Source organism: Lethenteron reissneri, chromosome 30 (genome assembly GCF_015708825.2).
Source record: "Lethenteron reissneri isolate LAM-NWPU_2019-01 chromosome 30, ASM1570882v1, whole genome shotgun sequence".
In the NCBI taxonomy this organism is placed as follows: Eukaryota; Metazoa; Chordata; class Hyperoartia; order Petromyzontiformes; family Petromyzontidae; genus Lethenteron; species Lethenteron reissneri.
In genome coordinates this window covers 10,932,563-10,956,913 of record NC_083808.1, presented here as the reverse complement: position 1 = coordinate 10,956,913, position 24,351 = coordinate 10,932,563, and the positions used below count along the sequence as shown (strand labels likewise).

At 41.0% G+C, this 24,351-nt stretch overlaps 1 protein-coding gene across 2 annotated transcripts in view; it reads right to left on the bottom strand.

The window, feature by feature from the left end:
• The window catches only part of WASHC4 (WASH complex subunit 4), a 99,559-nt gene extending 75,753 nt beyond the window's left edge, over positions 1-23,806 (bottom strand). For both annotated transcript variants that reach the window (XM_061563058.1, XM_061563059.1), the window contains exons 1-13: positions 23,672-23,806; positions 20,200-20,339; positions 18,476-18,529; positions 18,299-18,364; positions 16,210-16,255; positions 15,818-15,885; positions 13,498-13,580; positions 12,810-12,852; positions 11,209-11,312; positions 8,118-8,238; positions 5,745-5,862; positions 4,713-4,840; positions 3,340-3,503 (exon numbers count right to left, since the gene is read on the bottom strand). In XM_061563058.1, coding sequence (XP_061419042.1) covers positions 3,340-3,503; positions 4,713-4,840; positions 5,745-5,862; positions 8,118-8,238; positions 11,209-11,312; positions 12,810-12,852; positions 13,498-13,580; positions 15,818-15,885; positions 16,210-16,255; positions 18,299-18,364; positions 18,476-18,529; positions 20,200-20,339; positions 23,672-23,720 — 1,184 coding nt within the window. In that variant the 5' untranslated portion in view covers positions 23,721-23,806. The remainder of the gene's footprint in view (positions 1-3,339; positions 3,504-4,712; positions 4,841-5,744; positions 5,863-8,117; positions 8,239-11,208; positions 11,313-12,809; positions 12,853-13,497; positions 13,581-15,817; positions 15,886-16,209; positions 16,256-18,298; positions 18,365-18,475; positions 18,530-20,199; positions 20,340-23,671) is intronic.
• Between the last annotated feature and the right edge of the window lie 545 nt (positions 23,807-24,351).

Sequence of the window (24,351 nt, the reverse complement as noted above, 5' to 3'; positions counted from 1 at the left end):
ATACATCTAAAGATACAAAGACAATTGCATACAGACAGTAACAGTTATGTATGTCATTCAAGATGACCATGACTTGTTATACGGATGATCCCGTTCAGCCAGTTGCCCGACTATTTTACGAGGGAGATCCGTGGCGCGTGAGCACAGCAGCAACAACACAAAAACGTGAACGTTGCAGAGAACGAGCGCAGGTTCTCCCTAAGGAATATTCAACAATGAACAACCAAGGTAATTGACGGTCAGAATCAAAAACAGTGCAAGTGTAGTATGAAAAAATTAGGTAAGCTCTATATTTCAGTCTAACAAAACATGTCAAAAGGCAATGCAAGCATGTGGGAGCAAGAGGTGCCAGAACAGGTTAGGTACAGGTATGCTGTGTTTTGGTTTAATAGGGAAGCAAAGAGGGGGAGTTTAGGGAGGGCACCAAGCTGTAGTTGAGTAGAAACGTGGAGCAGCAATGCGAAATGACTTTTTATCAAACAAGTTTAAGCAAACAGGAATTTTAGTAGAAATACGGAAGCACTTCTGATGCTATGGGAAAGAGTTAGAAGAAACTAAGTAGACCGTTAGGTAATTGACCTATAAAGACGGCCAAGTGATGGTCTCTCCGGATGTGTAGCAGGGACAGATTTGAGTCAATGTACAGGTTGCAAAGATGAGCTCTACAGGGGGTGCCAAGGAAAAAATGGTGATCAGAGTGGTATAATGGAATGAGATGTTTTTCGGTAGATTCATAAGCTTGGCGGTAGATGGTGTCACAATAATAAAATATGGGCAGAATGGTGGCTTTAACAATATTCAGACGAAGTTGAGATGGAATACAGAATTTATTTCTGTATAGGAATCCAATTTAGTTGTTTTAGCCATATGGTAAATGTGAGTCTGGAAATAGTTTTGATTCCAAAGTAATGCCTATGCATTGAAAGTTGTTAGCCTGCTCAAAACGATGCGAGTCCAGAGCCATACTATGCTTTTCAGGACAGGTTTTAGTTTATCCCACAGGCAAATTGTGGTGTTTTTGGTTACATATTTAAAGAGATACAGAACACATACTAAACTACAAAGAATCCTGCTATGTGGTATCAGAAGTCAAGATGAACCAGCTATAATAGCACCAACTTAATTGTGATTTTACAGTGTCAATAAGGGGGCACATAAGAAAACAGGTGGACAAATGTGTAGTTTAAACATGTGAAAACGCATTTCTTTAGAATTGCTTTTTTCACCTCTGATTAGCACAGTTGGAAACGTATGGTGTGAAAGAGGTTCAACATACATCGATACGTTTTGTACTCAATATAAGACATGCGCTCCATACACAACAGAGAATGCGAGGTGTTTAAGAGCCAATGGGTCCCAACAAGTTGCCAATGTCTGACTAAGATAGATGTATTATTCGTATGATTAAGTTTCATCACCCAGGACTCAAAGAGAATGATCAAGTGTTACATAGCCCGAGATTACTTGTGAACAAGCCTTCACATTTCACTGTCAATGTCAAGGTCATCACAGCATCATGTAAGACGGTCAAAACAAATAACATGGAACAAAAATAGGACAGTTCACAAAAAACACATGGAAAGATAGATAGTCTTAATTGCACTGAGAAAGTAGAACGTATGTATCAGATAACCATTGCAAATTAGACATCATAATGGCTGTTAGAAAAAAAGAGTTTGGGCAGGACACACTGCTAGAAAGGACATCAGATGGATGAAACTGCCTACAGAATGGTAGCCAAAGATGGCAACAAGGCCAAGAGGAAAACTACCGCAGAGATGGGGTGATGAGATTAGGTCATGTGAAGGGTGAGAGACTTTTCCATCATAGAGGGATGGCATCATCACTGGGAGGCTTTCATCCAGCAGCATATGACTGGTGTGATGATTAATGCAAGTGTTTACTGAGTTTCCATAAAGTAGAAGAAATAACTCAACTTATCTATCTTTTTTATATATAAAAGTAAAAAATTGTCTGTTTGTGGGTTTGTGTCTGTTCGCGCGCTTGCGAACGATTTGCCTCTCCAACGGTGAGGTTTATGTTACAAAAAAAAGCCAGGTACCAAGTCATAAGCCCCGCGGCGAGTAAGCACTATTCCTTTTTCACATCTGTCAACTTTCAATTTGTTTAATTAGCGATTTAGTGCGATTTTTGTGCGCTATATATTTATTTATGACGCGTGCATGACCATACCAACTCACTCGCCTTTGGTGGGGGGACGGCCCATGCCAAGTCGCACGCTTTCGGTGGGAGTGAAGGGGACATTTTCCTTCGCGTTAAAAATGCTATAAAAATACACTAAACGCTCAGGTAAATTCTTCACTGTGTGATGCCCCCCCCACCCCGATGCGTGCAGTTATTACTACTACACAGTCGCTAGATGCTACCACTATAGGCCGTAGATATTACTGCAGAGCGGCAAGGGAGATCGTGGCTGGGGGGGGGATGGTCAGGGGTAGCAGCCCAGCCCCAGCCTGCCAAGGTGCCACCTCGGTCAGGGGGACAATCTAGGCGGGGCCGGAGGCTCTGCACGGGACTAGGCCTCACCACGCCACTCTGTCAGGTGAGTACTTTGTGCTATAGAGTCGATAAATACTGCTATAGAGTCAGCATGTACTACTGTAGTGATAGCAGGTACCACCAGTCGGTATGCACTGCTGTAATCATAACAGGTACCACCACAGTCAGTATGCACTCTGTAATCATAGCAGGTACCACCACAGTCGGTATGCACTGCTGTAATCATAGCAGCTACCACCAAAGTATGCACTGCTGCAGTGAAAGCAGGTACCACCACAGTATGCACTACTGTTCTCATAGCAGGTACCACCACAGTATGCACTGCTGTTAGATTTTTAAGAGTACTTTTAAATCTTTTTAAGACCCGGGCAACGCCGGGTACCTCCCGCTAGTTAAAATAAAAAATGTCCGATTTGTAAAGTTAACTTTTCATTTTTCAATACAGAATTTCTTCTCGTTAAGAACCAACCCTAAACTTAATTGGTGTGTGCTGATTAAGGTATGGTTTTTGCAATACCTTCCTTGATTTGAGCTAACTTTTCACTGGATAAAATTTGTCAAGTGCAGCTTGTTCCACATTTATTCTCATTCTCCGCATTCCAAATGTATTTACTACAAAATATTCAAAGGAAAAATTGTGATGTTCTTATCGTGTAGGATTCGTGTTCTGGAAGGTCATATACCAGCTTTGTAGTCATCCTATTGATATAAGCAAACATCTGTCAATGAAATATACATCACGAAATAATGTTTTACAAATTAATGCATTAAATACAAGGTGGCAGAAATCAGCAGTCGAGACGGCAGTGGGTTGCGTACTTGGGCAGAGTCTGAGCCTTCTGCTGCAGGTGTGCATCTCTCTGCACTGGCACCGCCTGCAGAGTCTTTTTCTCCACCAACTGCTTGTCAGCCGGTTGTACGCGCAGAAGCAGAAATTTGTCCGCAAACCACACCACGTTTGCCACCAACGTCACTGCTGGCATCTGCAGGAGACAAGGATTGTTTAAAAATCCCGCTGTTTAGCCAAATAGACCAGAAGGACAAGTGCTGTTTGCTAATATTTACTACTTAGGCCCATAAGGTTTAATAACCAGCAGCATACATTGACCCCTATTTCTCATGAGCATTGATGTTCATACACCACACCAGGTATTTATTTAAGGCTGAGTCAATCTAGATGTTGGAGTGAGATCACTAAATTGCTACTTAAAAACAGTGTCATCATCAGGAATGCTTGTTCAGTGTGCTCACATGGCTTTTAGCCTGCTTGGTCACCAGGCCATCTCCATCAATTTAGCACACTTAAAATCCTGTTTTGTGCTCAGGAAGCTGTCAGGCTCATTGCTCTTACATCCCCTTACATGTATCTATTGTTAAACACGGTCTAAGCAGATGGTAGGGGGTGGAGGGAGAGCAGGTCAAATACAAGCGCCAGACTACTCAGCCAGTCTTATGTTTACGTTGTGTTATCAGAATGGGTAATGCAATACATTGGGCCCACTTGTGCAACAGTCACTAAATATAGAATAAACATATACAATTAATATACAGATGAACATCGCACATGTGTAAAGGAGTTCCAGTCAGGTTAGTCTCGTAACACTCGTTCTTTATTACTCTTCAACGCGTATAACCCGCAGTACGTACCAACCTCCATGGATTTACTGTTGAGGTGCCACAAACTCCCCTTACCAGCTCCTTTGATCCTCTGCTCCTCCATTATCAACTTTGTCTGTCTTTCCACTAAACCCCTTAATTTCCCCAAACAGTCCTCCAATCAACCCCATGTTCACACTTCACTTTTCCTGGGCTTTTCCAAATGAATCTCTGCGCCAATCCGATCTGAGTGTTTCACTACCGTCCAATCAAATTGTGTGCTCAATTCGTCAGCTCTCCATGTGACAGGTCGCCAATAGGAATTAAGCAACTTATTTCAACTCAAGTCATTAGACCCAGGTGTGCATCAATTGTTTATATATTTGCTTAACAGGATGAAACAAGAACAGGCCCTTTCCGTAAATATATTGCCAGTAAGAGTAAAGTCTATACTTCCGGAAAGGTTAAACTCTTTTATTTTTTCATAATTTTGATACCGGCAAAAAGGGTCCCATCGTTACTTAATAAGGTATGCCTCTCAGCATCCCTTACACATGTATGAACAAAATGCACCATTGGTGTACTGTTTATGCTACCTTCTTGTACACATCCAGCAGGGACCGGAAGAACTTCTTGTCCACAGTCCTGAAGATCTGGAAGTTGAGGACAAACAGGCAGCAGGTGCCGACGTACCTCTCCCTCGGATCGATCTCATTGGGCTCACCTGCACCGCATGACAACACAACAACACGTAGTCTATTTGTAACTATAGATGCATTGCATACTCAGAAGCCAATGCACTGAGACAACAAATTTGGCAGAATGAAGTCCAAGCCCTGGGTCACCAGCAGAGTTGAAGTGTGTGTTATAGAGGTGGCCAGGAAGCATAGGCCCCTCATGCTGGAACACTAAGCTACAAATAAGATCCTGGCTTTGAATCTCACCAGCCATCCAGTACTCAATAACTTGCCATCCTGAAAAATGTGTTATGGTCTCGGCAGTCATTGATGTCTAACAAAACAATGCTTTCCATTTGGACTTAAAGGAAGATGTCACCCCCAACATAGCTGCTCGTGATGATACATACCTAGCCTGCATTTCTGGACTACCTGACACGAGTTGACAACTCTGTCAATGCGAACGAAGACTATCAAGTGAAGCTCAAGCATTTCATTATAATACGACAGCGATGCTCACCATGGTGACAACAGTACAGTGTTTAAGTCAATGACGACGTTAGAGTGTGCTTTTATGGCAAACTTGGCTGTAAATTGAAAGTCTTCTGCAGTGTTTGAAACAGACAACCTTGAACTCACTATGTAGAAATCTACAAAATAAGAGCTATTTGTTTCTTGCTTTGCAGCTTCTTTTAATTTGGCTGAGCTCAAATTTTTTAAGTTATTTGACATAAGAGTCACACAGTGAACTGCTCACAGATATGCACAGCCAAACAGTACAAAGCAAGCTGGTTGGAACAAGCCCTTTTAGAACATTGAGCAATGTTCTAGGACACATCCACAGGCCACTGCTTGCAAAAGTAAGTAAAGTAATTATCAGAAGATGCCCTTTTATGTATAGTCACTATAGCCACAATATGGGTGTGATCTGTGAAACAGAATATGGTTTACCAAGCTTCGACTCCAATGCGGCGAACATGTTCCGAATGTTCTGGGTGAATTCCTCAGCGAAGGCACTGTTTTTTGAGACAAGAACTGTCCCGTTGTCAAACGGCTGCTCGATGCAGTTCTGAAAAGAAAATACCACCACTTGTTACGTCATTTCATTTAAAAACAATACCTTCTGCACATTGTCAGTGTATCATGTCTAAAGTCAGCATGCCTATCTTTAAGCAGGACTCGCATAATAATGCACTATTACTGGTTCCTTAGTACACAGTCCTGAGGTTTTGGACCTGCTGTTAAGGAATCCCTAGACTGTTAATATGCATTATTAAAGAGTTCACAAAAGGAAACAGGATTCACATGGATAAGTGCCTCTGGGACCATACCAGTACCCATCCACTACCCATCATCCTGCCTTGCTGCTATTAAAGGGATTGGAAAAATATTTTGTAGCAACTGTAAATGATCCTCAGATCAAAGTTTTTGGGAACGACTGATTTAAATCAAACATGAGAGATGTAAAGAGTATGCATTTTATTATGTTTGAGATGCGATTATGATAAAGAAAACTATTGAAAAGGTCTCCTTAAAACAGACATTTTTAATCTCAATGGGAACATCACCTGGTGCTAATTAAAATCGGAAAATGTATAATCACAAGCAACTTCATGATCCTTAATTGTAAGCACACAATGAAAACACAAGTTCCATTTAAACGCACCGAATAAACTTGGTGGACAATCAAATGCTTCATCTGCTGTTATGGCCCTTGTTAAATGTATGCTTCAGGGTCTTCAATTTCTACTTTAAAGTGTTTCCAAAAGCACTGTTGTCATGGGCAGCTATGATACTGTCACACCCATGCAGACTAACACAGTAGCATGTGTACAGACCAACAGACTATCACTTATCACTGTATAAAGCTGCTCAGATGGCCTGTATTCTGGTTACACACATGCCGTAATGGTTGAAGGCATGCCCAGCAGATGCAGAAGAATTATTGACGTCAATTGAACCATGAAGGGGGATTTAGCCAGGCAATAGATCTGAATGACCTTCAGTAGGATTTCAGCAAATAGACTCAAAACAGCTATTTTAATCAGCAGCATAGTTGGCAAGGGCACATTTTTAAATGTCATTATTTTAACAAATCAGGACAGGGGAATTATGGCAAAGTGCTTGCCTCACAATGGGTTGTGAGTTCAAAGTCATGTCAGGGATTGATTCAGTTGACCATCCCACCGTGGTTGATAAAATGGGTACCACTCTGTAAAAAGTGAACTGTGGTGAGAGAGCCCTCCCCATAGGAAAGTTGAATTGTCACCACTTCGTTATGGTAATTTGAGCATGATGCACTTTCACACCGAACTACGAACAACTCAACCTTAAAATAGAAGTGCACCTCTGCACAGCAATTATGAATTGCATTCCTGAGGCAATGATGACCCCTACTGAGCTTTATACATCACTACCGATAGCCATTCAGTGCCAAGCAATTCTTTACGATATAAAAAAACTAATGATGGGTGTCCCTCCACAGCATGAAATACATGATGATCAGAGGTAATATGAAACGTCAGTCTCTGTCTGCCGGCTCGAATTAGTAAAGAGGTGTGATCATCGCTGTGGACAGCCCTGAGCCTAGAATGAAAAATGAGAAATTATCATGGGTACATAAATTATAAGTGAGTCTCTACATAGCACGACCATCGATGACTTGCTACGAAAGGCTACTTAATTTAATCGACCATAGACAAAGTAAAGCACTGGCTCGGATGTGAATGAGCAACCTTCAACTGTAAGTCAATTTCTCCAACCACAGTACCCACTGGTCGGATATATAATATAATGCATTTAGTATATTCTTTACAACGACTTGGGGCAAACCAGCCTTTTATTTAATAAGTGATATCTTCTGACGACAGCCAAGTAATCAAGGTCATCATCAGTTACCAATTTCCCCACCGTTGTGATATGACAAAGAGGGGATATTACAGATGAATGATGACAGAGCTCCTGACGGTTGTTAAAACATGTCACGTGTTAATAACTAGGTGTGCCCCAGGTTAATGCCATGATTATCCATATTTGCAGCTGCACAATTTGTATTCCTATACAATGTGGTTATGTATGTGTTCCTTATAGTAACGATGGCTTCAGTCCATCAAAATGTCCCTAAACTCATGCTGCCACTCAACAGTGTTTGTTGTTAGACATCCTACACTTGAGCACCACATCAATGGTCCTAAGAATGACTCTGTATCCTCAAAGTTTCACCCAGGTGTTCCACCCTGCTACCATTTAGCTTAAATCTCATGACCTGGAAGAGTGCACGTTTGCTGGTCGCGGATAGTGCAGCAGAGAGGGGCACATGGGCACCTGCAGGATCAGGCCGTCCAGGAGCTGTGCCTCCAACTTCATGAGCAGCTTCTCCAGCGGCCGCAGTTTGTCCACCTGCACCTCAAAGCGGCTGGAGTTGTGATGCACGGACTTGAGCAGCCTGCACAACGCAGCCCACAAGAGGCCGGAGTGATAGACATGAAACACTTTATGTAATACATTTGTTATTCGCGCCATCTTAGGACACAAGGCTATCACAAAGGCAGTACGTTTCATGGATGGATATAGAATTCTAGTAGAAGGCGTTGTTGCTGTGCGGTTTTACCTAAATAAATAATTTGAAGATTTATTTTATATTTGCAAAGCATGGTCCATAATGCCGGCACACATGGTCTACCCACTTCGACAAATGTCAAGGCACTGTGAAGTAGTCGGCACATAGGTTTATGGTTTTTAGACCAATAGTATTAACTAGGGTGGCCACTGGGCTTAAACCATGAGCCTCTGAAACAAGTGGTGAGCGTTCTACCGCTTGGCTATGGCACTGAGCAGAATGTAAAAAAGCTCCCTTGCAGGCCTAGCACACATCATCACTGTCATCAACATTGGCTGCTTTATAACCGATAGCTATGCAGTTTTCAATTTTTCAAGGATTGAGTACGTTTTTTTAAAAGCTCCACTTTTGGAGCTTTGAACACAGGTTGCGCAAAAGGAAGTGTAAAAGCTTCAGGATCTGTGTTGGCAGTGCTATAGAAGCAAATGCTAAACATATTTTAACACTTAGTTATTCTCAAACAACACTGGAGATAAAATATATACGAAAGCTAAAATTTTACCTAATGGCCCTTCTTTAGTGTAATAATCTTTGAAAGCTCTGAAGAAGTACCGTTGCTCAAACGTTTCTAAATACACGTGTAGTGACTAACTTGGAGACGATAAGACTTGGAGGCACTTCTTTATGAACAAGTACCATCGGGGTTAACACTCTTAATAATTAATGAGTCCATCTATTGTCGACGACGCTACTCATCCAGGACAGTTGGTAGGCTGCCTGACTGGTGGCGCCCCGAGATTGTGAAGACGAAGACGATGACATGAAGGATGGTGAAGACGACGAGAAGAACGGTAACAAAGACTTCAGCAGCACGACGGAAATCCCACTCCAACAACAGCCCCGAGGTCCCCTACAGGAGCCCTTCTTATACTGTCAGCGAGACCTCGCTCCGCTCCCGATCACACCTCTTTCTGAAACCTACGAGTGGGTTCTTGGTGTGCCCCTTCTGTGACCTTTCCCCTAAATCCCCCTCTGGTGTATATCCTGGCCTGCTGACGTCAGGGCTGCCGTACGCCGCAGATCCCCTTCCCTGCCAGCAGCCAGCGCTATGCTACTACACTATGCCACTACACATGTGTAGTGATGTTAAATAGATTACTACGGCGCGTAGCGCTAAGTGCTGTAGAACAAGGAAATATGGGTGCAGAGGCTAGCACACTGTGCAGTACCATACAGTGGGTCACTGGGGGCATGGTACCAGGTGCTAGCAGAGAGAGGCAAATGGGTCCTATCGACAGAGTAGGGGATTGCAGCCAATCCACCAGCGCAGCAAGTAATTGCCATATAAGTGTTCACTGGGGAGCGTGGTGCGGGCTGCTGGCAGAAGGGGGCATATGAGGACGAGTCACCCCGGCATTGGGTGAAGCACGTGATGGGCCGGGGTGAGGAATGTGGGGGAAAGTGACTGAGGGGACACGGGGAGTGTAGCCAGGAATCGTCTAGAGTTCCCGAAGGGGGCGTGGATAAGAGCGAAGCCAGGCAGGTGGGAGGTGCAAGGTCGTCTGGAATCTTCGGGGATGTTCCAGAGGTAAGCGTGGCCGAGGGTGGAGCCAGGCCGCGCCGAGAGGGATAAAAGGGAAGCCCCGATCGCATATCGGGGCTGTCTGCAGGTGAAGTGGAACCCAAGTGCTACACCTTCGTCTCCGGCGTCGTGGGTTAGACAGCACGTTGGCGGTTCTGACCCGGTTATAGTTACCCCGTGTGCGCAAGAGATAGGCGTGTTATAGTTCCGTGTGTAACGAGTGTAAGAGTTAGGTGAATGGTAGTCCCGTGTGTAACGGTGTTATGTAGTGTAGAATAAACGTTGTTGCCTCCTAAATAGTGTCTCCGAAGTGACTCACTACAATCTAGATTTGAAGTTTTCGTGACTGCAGGGATCCATACTCTTTGGTTCTTTCGGTAAAGTCACGTAGGTATAAAATAAAATAAATTAAATCACGAGGTTTCGGGCGCAACACAAGCGTCTGTCATCAGGTGGGACAACCACAGCAAGAAACAATTGCTGAAGTGGGCCACTACACATGTGTAAAGTTAAAGGAAGTACTGATAATAATGTTGATAAGTCAACAAAAATATATCCATACCATTAAAATATAAAACAATGCACACTATATAAGCCTCACCAAAATAATAAAATACGTATTAGTGCTACCACGAGTGCAGTTTACAGCAGGGACAAAAGCATTCAAAACCCACTCGTCACGCTGCACCCAACAATCGCCACTCAACGAATAAATAATCTTTTTTATAATTCAGAGTGCATTTGCTCCATAGTGGTTAATTCTGATACAATTCTAAATGAACAGTAACAAAGGTAAACAGACAATTGCTACCCTGTAATGATTTCCTCATGTCACAGCTGACGAAAGGGCATCCACTAGAAGGAGCTCTAGAGAGCCCCTCGAGATGGTATTTTGGCCAACTCTTCCACAAAACCCAAATTCCCATCACTGCCAAACTTACAACAAAAAATACCAAAACCGATGGGTAGGTTTGTTTAGATTGTGGGCAAGTGTGGCCAAGAAATACCTCCAAATAGATTATTTTTTCTAAGACAATTTAGACTGTGCTGTGTACCCGCACAGTTTTCCCACATGCATTGGAACACCTTGCGTGTTTTTAAGCTTGTGTGGGATTGCATGTTGCAGTGTGGTCCAATCAAATTTCAGTCAAATCCCCTAAAAAATGATCGGCTCCCTTAACGGACTGACCTGGCAGCTGGTTTCTATTTGATTTACACTTAAATAAGTGCACCAAAGTGAAAATGCCATCTGTGCAAATGACAGCATTCATTACCTTTTGTACATCGTCCAGTGATCCTTCAAGGTTGACTGATTTTCAATTATTTCATCCAATGTGACCAGCACCATCAGGAGATCCCCAAGGTGTTCATACACAGTCTGCAGCAAACGACAGGCGCCTCGGTTGAAGCAGTGATTTAAATCTATTGTAATAATAACACTACGACACTATGTGTTATGCATTGCCTATACGTTGCAACTGGGTGCAAGTTCATTCAAGCCATATAAATCATATTCCTGCTCTGTCCGGTTCATTAACTCTAGCCTCAATATGCACTGAAAAAATAAGTTGCTTGCATTATTTGTGCTATCTTCGAGTTTAAGCTAATTTGTATAGCCTCATAACCTCACACATAGTTTTGCTCTGGAAATAACATTCCTAACACATATTTTAAAAACATTTCACATCTCCACCAACAAGTTCAATTCCACTATTACTCGTAAAAAGTTCATGAAAGCAAATCGATATGAACACTGCCCAAAGCTGCTCCAAGCTCATTTGATATTGAGGCAGTTTACGTGACTTGATATCGAGTGCTAATTCCATACCAGGTTTTATTTACACATTATAAAACTATTTTTTTTTCTGCTGATTTGATTAATGCTGTTAAATTACTAATCGTGCATTTTAACCCAAAAAAAACTCTTATGAATACTTATCATGCCTCAAAGTTTTGCTTAGATTTAAAGCTTTTATACATGTATACAAAACATGGTCGTCGATGGAAAATATAGAACAAAAACTGAAAAGTGTACAAATAAGAATGTGGAGATGCATGTTTGCAATAACACGAGACAGAAGAAGAACACATGGGAAAAAGGGAACAAAACACAGGTTAATGACATCGTTCCTCAAGCATGGCGAGTTTAGGGTCTTAAACCCAGTCACCAATGACTGACCCCTAAAAAATAAAAAATTTGGTTTGTGATTGCAATTCTGTTAAGAAAACATTATTTGACATATACCATATGGAATTACATTGAGAGACAGTAAGAGAATACGTGGCTTAGAAAACATATGCAGGGTAAAATTCAAATGGTTAAGAAAAGTAGGCTTATAAAGGGCAGGTTTGCGAAAAGGGATGATGGCTGATGGTTAAGAATTATTATGTAGCAGCCAAAGAATGGAGCACATGCTATAAGACATCCAGAGGTGGTGGAACGATGAAATTGGAAATGAAGAAGCTATATGGATTGTTATATCCCAGAAACATGACAGGTGACAGCTGCTTGGGAAGACCTTCATCCTGACCATGGCTGATGATGATGAAGCATGTATAAACTCTCAGATGCATTTCTATTTTAAATTATAACCCAGGCCATTTGCCATGATTATGTACATTTAAACAGTTTGTTGACTGCATCTCACAATAATGAGTATTCTCTGATGCATGTCAGGAACAATACTAAATGAACTCGTCACCTGCTACATTGCAAACATGAAAATATAATTTAGCACTTTGAATAATATTTTGTACTGTTGACCTGACCAAATTTGCCATGCACTAAATTTAGCCAAGATAAAGACCTGAATGTCTAAACACAAATCAAAAGCTGTGTTCAAAAATACAATTTTAATAAAGAGAAAACTAATACCTGGAAGTGTACTGATGATACGTTGATTATTTTCGGTGCGGTTCTGAAAAGCATACAAAGCAACATTAAAAACTTCACCATTTAGTGCTCATCACTGACATTCGTGTTGTTCTGTGTTTTTACGCTGTTAAATACTCAGATCAACTTAACTGAAATAGTTTTTGTTGCAATCATTCCAGGAACATCATTTACAGGCAGACACAAATGGCCAGGTGGCACTTTGTCAGTATTCTCAACTTGTAAAGTTGCTCATTCAAATTCCAGTGAGGAATTGATTCAGCCCATCATCCCACTGGGGTTGATCAAATGTACACCACAATGACCATTTCATGAGCAGTTATCAGGAATTGCCCTTCGGTGAGGGAGAGACTGGTCACTTCCACTGGAATATGGAATATAAACCAAGGGCTCAGGACTGCCAAAATAGATGTGGCATGTCACATTCTTGTTTGAGCATTGAGGTATGTATTTTAGCACATGATGCACATGAATACACTATCAAGACTATTTTTCTTCAAATCAAATACAATTTAATATCAAGCACAGATGCCAAGAGTTGTCCAGTAAAGCATGTCCAATTGGTTAGGACAGCCTGAGTGATGTGGAAAATGGTGCATAATTGGCTTGGTGCCTCCTCTGATAACAGCGTGTCAAATATAGGGCTACACTGAAAAAAACACCCTCTTACTTGCTGTAGGAGTACAACGATGCCATCTGGTGCACGACGTTCATAACCACCTCGTAGCAGCGATTCACAAAGCAGGACAGCTCCTGTGAATAAATGCATGTGAGTGTAGCAATGCTATGTATGTAAGTTGAACTTCTTTTGCACAGTACGTAGCCAACCGTGCTAATCGGAGGTGCACAATTGGCTGGGTCTCTCCTTACAGTGTGTCAAATATAGGGCTACAATAAAAGATACATCCATAAATGTGTTCACATTTCATGCCGTTAACAGATTTCATAACGCACAGCTGAAAATAATATCTTGTATATTAGACAGTGGCTTTAAATATAATATCAACTTATCATGTGCAAAGTATTCGCTCTCAAAAATCAAGAGGCACGAGGAACCATAGACAAACGGGAAAGCAGCCACACAGTGAGCCGGTGCCAAATATTCCCCAATCTCTGTGGCTCTCTATATATCAAGGTGTTATCAGCCATTAAAGAGTGTTTACATGTGGGAGGAAACCGTAGCACCCAGCGAAAACTCATGCACACTTGGAGAAACACTATCCCATTCAAATGGCAAAGGTGGAGTCCACATTATCGCTGTACTGCATTCTCCTGGCAAGCCACGGTACAGCACCATGACACCCACAGGAAAGAAGTTGTACAACATTTTTGTGATTCACCAACTCTCGCTGGATTACAGGAGCGCCACCGCAGCCCGGCTTAAAGATACATAAACATGGAAACAAAACAGATGGTAAAATCAAAAGACCTTAAGTGGAATGTCTGCATACACTCACAATGAATGTAAATTAGCTGTCTGAGCAGCAGCATTCCTCATCTTGAGGACAAATATTAAAGTCTGGCTCGTGTATACATTGTAATAAACTTTCCGCACGTCGGTAAAAAGAAAACCTACTGGTTTTAGGGAAAAAATTGGCAGGTTTTGAATTATTTACATATTGCTCTCACCACGGGAACATGGAATGTACAACACTGGCTTATAAATGCCAATTGAGGCGAGTGACTGCCTTTTTTGCACCGATAAGTTAAAGTCAAACATAAAAGCGATTTCCTTCTGAAATGAGCATTGGGGCGGTGCTCATCTATTGTTGACAGCCCCGAGCCAGTGGTGAAAATTCCGCATTCATATGACAGAAGCGAGGATTACCCGCAGGATAACCGGTGTTCACTTTTCGCGTAGTTATACTCATGTTATCGACTGCAGAGAAATGATAGGCTGAGTCAACCCCTGATTTAAACTTGCAAACTTTCGATTGCGAGCTGCTCGCTCTGCCCCTGTGCTCCTGAGAAGTAATGATTGATCAAGTTCCCTTCAAATGGCTGGTATGTCAGCAAGCTCCACCTAAGAGCCAACAACTCCAATTTCACCTTCCACGAACAGTAAACATAAAGAGAATGTACAGTAAGGAAGGTTAGCATTCTTTGATGAAAAATAGCTGCTTGTGATGACATATATGAAATAGATATTTATAGTTTTTAAACGAGAAAATGTACAAAAGTACTGGATTTAGATGCACACAGGTCTATATTACATTGATTTACTAGATTGTGTGGTCAATTCAGTTTATACAGGTAGTCCTCTACTTACGATGGAGATGCGTTACGACGACCCCATCGTAAGTCAAAAATATCTTAAGTCGAAGATGGCCTAGCCTACCCAGGAGTCTTAAAGAATGGTGATAATTTAGCAAAACAGAGCAATTTACAGTACCGTACTGTATAAACTATATACTGTATGTATTTATTAATTACAATGTAAAGTAAAAAAACAAGGTAAATTCTCAGCCTGCCACTGCGTTTGCCTGCCGCGCGAAATTTAAAATATTTTACAATTTTGTCGTATCGCTATCGCCATCGTAAGATTGAAATATCGTAAGTCGGACCATCATAACTCGGGGACTATCTGTACCTGTAGAGTTGTAGGAAATCGACAATGGTTGTCTGTGCTGAGAATTTTCAGCACAGACTTGGGGCTGCTAACAGAGAAGAGATTAGCTTTTCTCATTAGAGCACAGACACTGATATTTCATTTGTTAAGTATAAGACAAGAAGGTACACATATCATTTGTTGGAAATTCTGGCAGGATAATTAAATACTGAACTTCCCCAAGTACGTACTCTGACTGCACTGTTCTGCATAGACTATCTCAGAGCTGAATTTTAAATTAGATTTTGAAAGAGCTGCATGGAAGTAGCTACGATGAATCGTTCTGTGCGCCGTACTCGTCACACTTAATACAAGTGGACGTATCTCGCCAGTCAAAGTGAAGTTTCATTAATGGAAAAATATGTATGCAAATGAGCTTCACCTGCAGGAAAGCTATCATTCGTCCCATTTGGATTTGTGCCTCTCCTTCTTCCATGCCACCCTCGGGGCCTTGATAAAAACACAACCGCACACTGTTTGTAAGACATTGCATTCTTGTGCACATTTGTATGCAACTGTCATTATGATCATGATAATGTCCACCTTCCCATGTATTAACGACGAAGATCTCAGTGGGAATAACTGGTATGGTGTGGACATTAGCCCATAAAGTGTAGTTTTGGAGTAAAAAAACGACATACAGCACAAATTAACTTTAATTTATTTTGACTTCTATACATCACAGCTATAAACATTATGGGACGTCAAATGAACGTGTGAGATTTATACAGTTTTATTTAAAGTATGCTACATAGAATTTAAAAAAACACTTACAACCCTCTCCATAGAACAGAAGTCCATTGTAGAATGTTGTTTCTGCCTATGGACAAGGATATAGGACAATGAGGTTATGAAATATGAAATGTTTTGCAACCCATTTAATAAAGATCAACCACACACTGTAGAATTCAAAAGCAGCAATTATGTCTCAAAGAAAAGTATAAACTGTATTTAAATGCTCAAACCCAGTATTACATAATTTTTCAGTTACAAATAATTGTTACTTTCATTTTATAATTAGCAGTGTTTTTTTCCCTTAAAAAACATTACATTCTGATGATCCAATAAACATAATAATAAAAACACTAAACCAACCTTTACGGCAATCAACACTAATTATACCACAAAGCCTGGATAATTTAGGTATACTGCTTTTGACAAGCAACTTTATTATCAAAATAATTAGTCATGTTCTTAACACTGCTGGATGAAGGTCCCACACCATGATCTCGTCGTTCCCCACTAGCCTGCGATACCACAATCTCACTGCTAAACATGAACTCTACTCATCGATCCATCTCTTCAGTATGAAACAAATTATTTCAGAATCAGAATATTTATTTCTACTGGAGGAATCCGATGAGCTGTAAAGCTCTTTTTCACAGATGTCCAGAATTGCATAATTTTTAAGTTACAAATAATTGTTACTTTTCATTTTATAATTATAATTAACGTTACAACAAACAACAATACAAAAACACGAGAGGAGTGGAACGTATAGGAAAGGTAAAGAAATCAATTAAAACATATACATACAAATACAACTAAACTATATATTTTTTTTATCTTAGCAGGTAACTTATTTTATTTGGTGGTGCGCTGGCAGTGGTGCACAAACAATAATAACAAAAAAACTCGCATTTCTCAATAACACTGCCTTAAAAGGAAAGCTATATATGTGATGTTTGAGGCAATGGACCTTCTTTGATGTACTTTGAAGAAGGGAAATATCCCACGTCATCTATGCATTGATTATCTTCTTAGGCATGTTCTCAAATTACGCTGCCATTCCATGACCAGTCTCGTCCATCTGATATCGGCCTTTCTAACAATGTGGCCTGTCAAAATCCACTTACATTTTTTTCTTAATAGCCAATATTATGGCTTTCATTTGCACTTGTTCTATAATCCATCTGTATCTCATTATGTCTCTCAATTGAACTCACAGTATGCAGTTCCCAATTATACTTGTATATTTTTCAGCTTTTATTCCATGTTATTTGAGATGTACACACCCATTCGCCTCTAATTACACGTAGATTGCAAAATATTATTTTAAAATTATCATCAGAGAACTGACGAATTATGAATTTAGAGTTCAAAGTTTAAAGTTCATTTCTTAGGTATAGCCCTGTGAGCCATTCGGCTCTTGAATCGGGTGCAACCGCAACAAACAAAAAAACATAAACAAGAAAACATCTTAAAGTGACTATGTGCAAACAGAAAATCCAAGAAAAGACAGCAAAATATTGCAGAAAAAATCACCGTACACCAACCCTGTGCAAATATCCCAGTGGGATGCAAGTCAAACAACAACCACAAGACAACTTAGATTAAGGCCATCAGTCTAACTCTGTACTACAACAAACAAACATGGCCAAACCAAAAAACTTTTCGAAAATCACCAAAATAAAGCCATAAAAGCAATGAAACAGTGGTCATAGGAACTGTGACCAAATTTTCACAATAAACGACGTAAACAACATGTACTACCAAACTCTGCAGCCATAGTTGGCTGCATGAGTCACTCCACAACAGTAGGAGCATCAGTCGGAGTATAAACATGTATCAATGCACCTTTACGATCAGCACACTAAATCAAAACACAGATCATACTTTGCATACTTTGCATACTTTGAGGCCAATCAACCACAACGTTTTTTTAGATATGTATTTTTTCTACCATTGACCACATACACAATCAATCAGATTCTAGAAAAGACAAATTCATCATCAAATACCATTATGCCTAGTGTTTCAATATTACCAAGATTAATGTCATAAAATTGCAAAGATGCAGGTATCCAGGCTCTCAAGCAAACCAAGAACCAAAGACATGCATGTAAATGCTAAATTGTCTTACCTCATGCCTCAACTTGTTAATCTCGCAGCAAATGGCTGCAAATACTGTGATAACTTTATTCAAAACCTGAATAAGACAAGCAGAAAGGAACAGTTTGTTAAGTTGTAAGTCGTCACTTATTTGCACTCTTAATTATTCTTGTCAATTGCTACACGTTGGTGATATGAAAATACATACCTTGTTGTCAGTCTTTATAAGTTCCAACAGTGATGCTTGTTCATATGGAAGAAGCTGCAAACACAGCACATGTTATTTAAATACAGTTATACCATGCCCAACGCTGTTATAGCGAACATATTCAGTTCTCAGTTTCATTTATTTGGTACAACCCTGTGAGCCATTCGGCTCTTAAATTGGGTGCAACCGCAACAAACAAAAAACATGAACGAGAAAACATCTTAAAGTGACTATGTGACTATGTGCAAACAGAAAATCCAAGAAAAGACAGCAAAATATTGCAGAAAAAATTAACCCGTAAAAACAAAGTTTTTCACTATAAATCCTTTATATGCGTGGCATCGGTTTTATTTTATTATTCATTTCTGATTTTCTTGAGTAAGAGTTTCATTTTATCACATTGGTATTTTAAATTGAATATGAAATTTTTTTTTTCCTAAAAAGTGGAAAATTTTGGAAAAAAAATTTCACGAAAATAAATTGTCACGCACGACGAGTCTGTGTGCAAAATGTCAGCTCGATTGGATCACGGGAAGTGGGTTAAAAAACGACCGAAAGATTTGCACGGTCGTAAGCGCGCAAGCAAGCAAGTGAATTTAATATAAAGGATTTAAAAAGCACCGTACACCAACGCTGTGTGCAAAAATGCCAGTGGGATGCAAGTCAAACAACAACAACCACAAGACAACTTAGATTAAGGCCATCAGTCAAACAAACGAACATATGTGTTGGCTCTACACGTTTTACTTATTGAGGTGCGTTTTCCAGAACACGGGGGTGAAGTTTCGGCTCTAAACAGTTTGGCGCTGCTAAGATTGTAATCTCCGTGTTGACAAGTAGTGTGCGGTGTGCTTATACAGTACTGATGATGCTGTGGATGAATATATATAGTATGTATGAATTGAATTTTAATTACCATGTAAGTTATTTTCGTGTGACGAGGGAAATCGTGTAGAATTATAAGTTAGGCCAAGAGGAAGGGAGTGCTAATTTCAGACCCAGGAACAAAACGCTATTTTTCCCATGAGGTCTTATTTGTTAAATCCGGTGTTGGCCAAAACTGCATTTTCCAGGAATGTAACCCACACATTTGATGAGCTATTACTGTATATGCAATTAGAACTTGACTTAAAGCTTTCGTGACTGCAGGAATTCATACTCTTTGGGTCTTTCGGTAAAGTCACGTAGATATAAAAATAATAAAATAATTATACATCACGACGTTTCGATCGTAACACAAGCAATCGTCTATATTTCTTCCTGCCTCAGCAGTCCGCCTGCTGTATATTTTCACTTGAAGACGATTGCTCGTGTTGTGATCAAAACATCGTGATGAAGCTCAATTTTTAATGTTAAATATTAATATTTACTTTTATAGACAACACCTAGAAAAAATAGCCCTATATCGTCTTTGGTGACCTGTGTATACAGGCAATTTCGTTTTTACCTGAAGTCAAATATATTGTTCTTCTTCAGGTGCTTCATGTGTGGCTAGTACAGAAACGTAGCATTCATCCCTGCCAGGCTGTCTAATCCTTATCTCAGCAAAGTATTGTTGAATTTTGCAATAACTAACTTTTGTCTACCTGTACAACCACACTGGACCTGACCTGGATAACATTGTGTGCTTTCATTCTTTGGATCAGATTCAAAACCGTGAAAAATGCATCTGCCAGTAACATGGCTCCTCTGGTGACAACCTTGCCCACATAGCCACACCACACCTGCAAGGCGACTGGGTCGAGTGTGAAGTCCCAGGAGTCACCGATGGAGTCATCCAGGGCATCCTCTATCCCCTTCAGCTGCGACACATAGTCCTCGAGGAAGCGACCAAACTTTTTGACTTGTACCTCCCCGAGCACCTCTGTGTATTCAAAACAGGTAGTCCGTGTCCATAAACTCACACGACCGGAATTCACATTAAAACCCCACACCAGTTTTATGAATGACAATGCCTATGAGCTAGTAAACACGATAGTCTGTTTTGTGCTAATTTAATCATTTAGGTCAATTCGCCAAAGGCTTTTGAAAACAAAGTTTTTCAGCAGTTTGAGTTTTGAATTAATTTGATTTGTTGCACAGATGATTCCGTTTAGTTACTTTCCCAGGTATTTTACAAGGGAGATCGATACTGCTTGAGCACAGGGACAACAAAAACAAAATAAAACATCAATATTGTAGAGAATTAGTACAGGTTCCTGAAATAATATTGCACAACTAACAAACGAGGCATTTACGGTCATAAATACACACGAATAAAAAAAGAGTGCAATACTAATTCTGATTCTAAGTTTATTGCATATTTAGGACAAGGGAGCCATGATTTGGAGATTTCCAGTTTTACAAATTCACTATATTTCAGGAAATCAGAGTGATAATGCTTTCAAATAAACGAAATGTAATTTTCTCGAGAAATTTTAATATAACGAGCAAAGTGTCGCCTGCATCTGGACTCTGCACTTCGCCAATGACAATTAAAATGTTCAAGTCTTTAATACAGCTGCAGCACAAAAAGTGAATTCAGTTATAAAGTACAGCTGAAATGTGAGGCATGGGAAGGTGGGCTGCTCAACTTTGAAGTTGAAATGACATTACAAAAGTCTTACAGTAAGCAGTCTCTAAATATTAAGAGCAGCAAGTTCTTAGTCTTTGCGGTCACAGATCACTACTTGGTAAACGTCTGCACACAGATAGTCAAGCAGTTCACCTCTTGAACATGAAGACTGCCTGCATATTACTATCTCCACCCAGAGATGTCAACAGAAACCGATTCATACTATGAGGACTAATTTATATGTACTGCTTTAGTGATAGGTATCATGATTAAAAAACAATGAGGACCACACTGCATACATGGGGTGACAGAGGTGGCCGTGCCCATATATCTGACCACAAGCCAAAAAATAAGTAATATTTTTAAAAAAATGTAAAAACACGCTTTTATGAAATGTACTAGTCATAGCAGAACTCCACGACTCCGGGAAGTGGCCCCGAAGCTTGCCATCACGTAAGGGAGCGTGGTGATTTACAGCCAACGTCAGTTGAGCGTGGACAATTAGACCTAAGCCGAAACATAACATAAAAAAAAATTAATCCGTAAAAACAAAGTTTTTCACTATAAAATCCTTTATATGCGTGGCGGCTAGAGTCCTCTCGTCCTCTGGCTTGAGATGGCTGCCACCTATGGGTCAGATGATTGCCTGGCAGCATTAAGCAATTGGTAATTAAATATAAAAAAAAAATTCCTAAACAGTGTAAAATTTTGAAAAAAAAATTCACGAAAATTAATTGTCATGCACAACGAGTCTGTGTGGAAAATGTCAGCTCGATTGGATTACGGGAAGTGGGTTAAAAAACGACCGAAAGATGTGCATGGTCATAAGCAAGCAAGCAAACACGCAAGCATGCAAGCACGCAAGCAACCAAGTGAACTTAATATAAAGGATTTAAAAAGAATGTTAACAAATTTATTTTTTTAGAATATAGTATTGTCATCAGTATGACATAAGTACGTACCAAGTTTGCAGTCCATACCACATTGGGAAGTTGGTTAAAATTGAGTTACAAGATGTGAGGATACGACAACAACAAAGCGTGTCAAAAATGTATTCCTGCTGAAGCAAGCGTTAGGTGGTACAGTACTTATGTCTTTCCTACAAATTGGTACTAATTGTATCGACCCTTAAAGGATGACAAAGTTGACACTTGAAATAGCTACATCCTTAGAACATTAATTCCAACTTGTGTCCATTGCTGCGTTCACCCACCACGTATTTAAACTACCGCATGCAACCTGTATTTAATGTTGGACTGCGGGCGTCGTAGTAAGGAGCTTACACATGCAGCAAAGTATATTTGTGTCCAGTACTGTACTATGCTCCCTATCTTCACCAACCTGTAACAAGCCAACGATTGGCCACGTTACACATAATACAGGATGTTTCAAAAAGATGGACCCGATTTGAAATCGATATATCTCTGAAATTGGCTTAAGAGGAGGTCCCCATTCAGTAGTAGATTGACATTAGGGTTACATGCATGTGAGCAGACAAACACAATTCGAATTTATAATCATTGCCTTGCCTGAAAAAGGCAAATCTATCTATACTCTTAGGTTTTTTCGGTAAAGTCACGTAAGTAAAAAATATTTAAAAACTGATAATAAATGAAAAAAATTAATTAAATCACCACGTTTCGGATGCAACACAAGTCTCCGTCTTCAGGTGGTGTTGCCTCCGAAACGTCGTGATTTAATTGATTTATTTTCATTTCGATTTAACGCTTTCGTGACTGCGGGGATTCATCTTCTTGGTTCTTTCGGTAACGTCACGTAGAAGGGAAATAATAAAATATAAAACATAATAAAACACAAGTCTACTCATTCAGACGCTGTCTTTCCGACAGCCCTGTTCTTCACCCGAGGACGGCTGCTTGCATTGTGGCCGAAACGTCGTGAGAATTGTATTTTGTTTTATTTGTATTATTTCCCTTATTTTCATTTACTATTATTTTATTTTTTATATTTTTTTCCTATGTGACTTTACCGAAAAAAATTAAGAGTATGAATCATTGCAGTCACAAAAGCTTCAAATCTAAACCTACCTAATGTTGTATGAGCAAAGTTTAGGGAAATGGCCCCCCATCCCTAAACATCACATGACAGGGTATGACAGGGTTACGTGACCCCCCCAAAAAAAAGTGCCCACGACTAACAAAGCAGGCAATCTGCTCTCGCCACACACACACACACAACCTTGAGCGGCGTGACACACAAAGCAACAACGTGAAGCAGCAATACGAGAACACGAGAACACCGACTTTGCTTCCACATCCCACATCTCAGCACCGCGGCAATCTTACAACGCGCGGACTAGGGCCGAGGCAAAGGTTCGTCTTCGTCGTCGTCATCCCCCGTGTAGCCATCGCAGACTGTAGGGGCAAGTGCTGTTAGCGAGCAGCTATGAAGGCCGGCACGCCCGCCCGGCCGTCTTTGTCTCCCCCAAGTGGCGCCGTTTCACTCCACACACCGCACCGGCTACTGGCGAGGCCGAGCCGAAACCTCCCTCCCTCCCTCTCTCTCTCTCGCACGCTGTAGTTTTGCTGCACGTCTCTACAAGTGGCTGGTCGCGAGCGAGCGAGAGAGTACGAGGCGTTTGAGTGAAGGCGGGCGGAGAAGGGGACGAGGAAGGCACTCACTGACGGAGCCGTCATCGAAGCGGTCAAACTCCCACCCCTCAGCCGCCATCGCTGCCGCAGCAGCAACAACAGCACGTGACACCCCCTACCCACGTGACACCCCCCCTACCCACGTGACACCCCCCTCGCCACGTGACACCCCCCCACCCCCCACCCCCCTAGCCACGTGACACCCCCCACCCCCTACCCACGTGACACCCCCCTACCCACGTGACACCCCCCTAGCCACGTGATTCGCGTCGTACGTGACCACAGACAAAGATAATCCGACAGCCCTATTTACAACATGCTGCAAATTCATTAGCACCATTAACAGATTGTTGGGGCAAGTGCTATTATGCAGCACCTATGAAGGCTGCCACTGTGGCATTCGAGGGGGTGGGTGGCCAACACCACGCTCGACTGCCCTTGTATCCCTAGTGGATATGTTTATACACCACCGCACCAGGTACTCGTTTGAGGCTGAGTCGACCTAGGGGAGGCCCACGAGCGGTTCAAATAATCGTCACTGGTGCATACTTGTCAACCCCTTATCAGTGCATACCTTATTACAGACCAATTCAGGCCGTTTTGGTCATCCCGTGCTCCTATTAAATCTCAACGTTCATCCAAAAAAGTCCAATCACAAGGGAGAAACACAAAAAATAGACCTAAAGTTTTTTTTTTTACGTATTGAAACT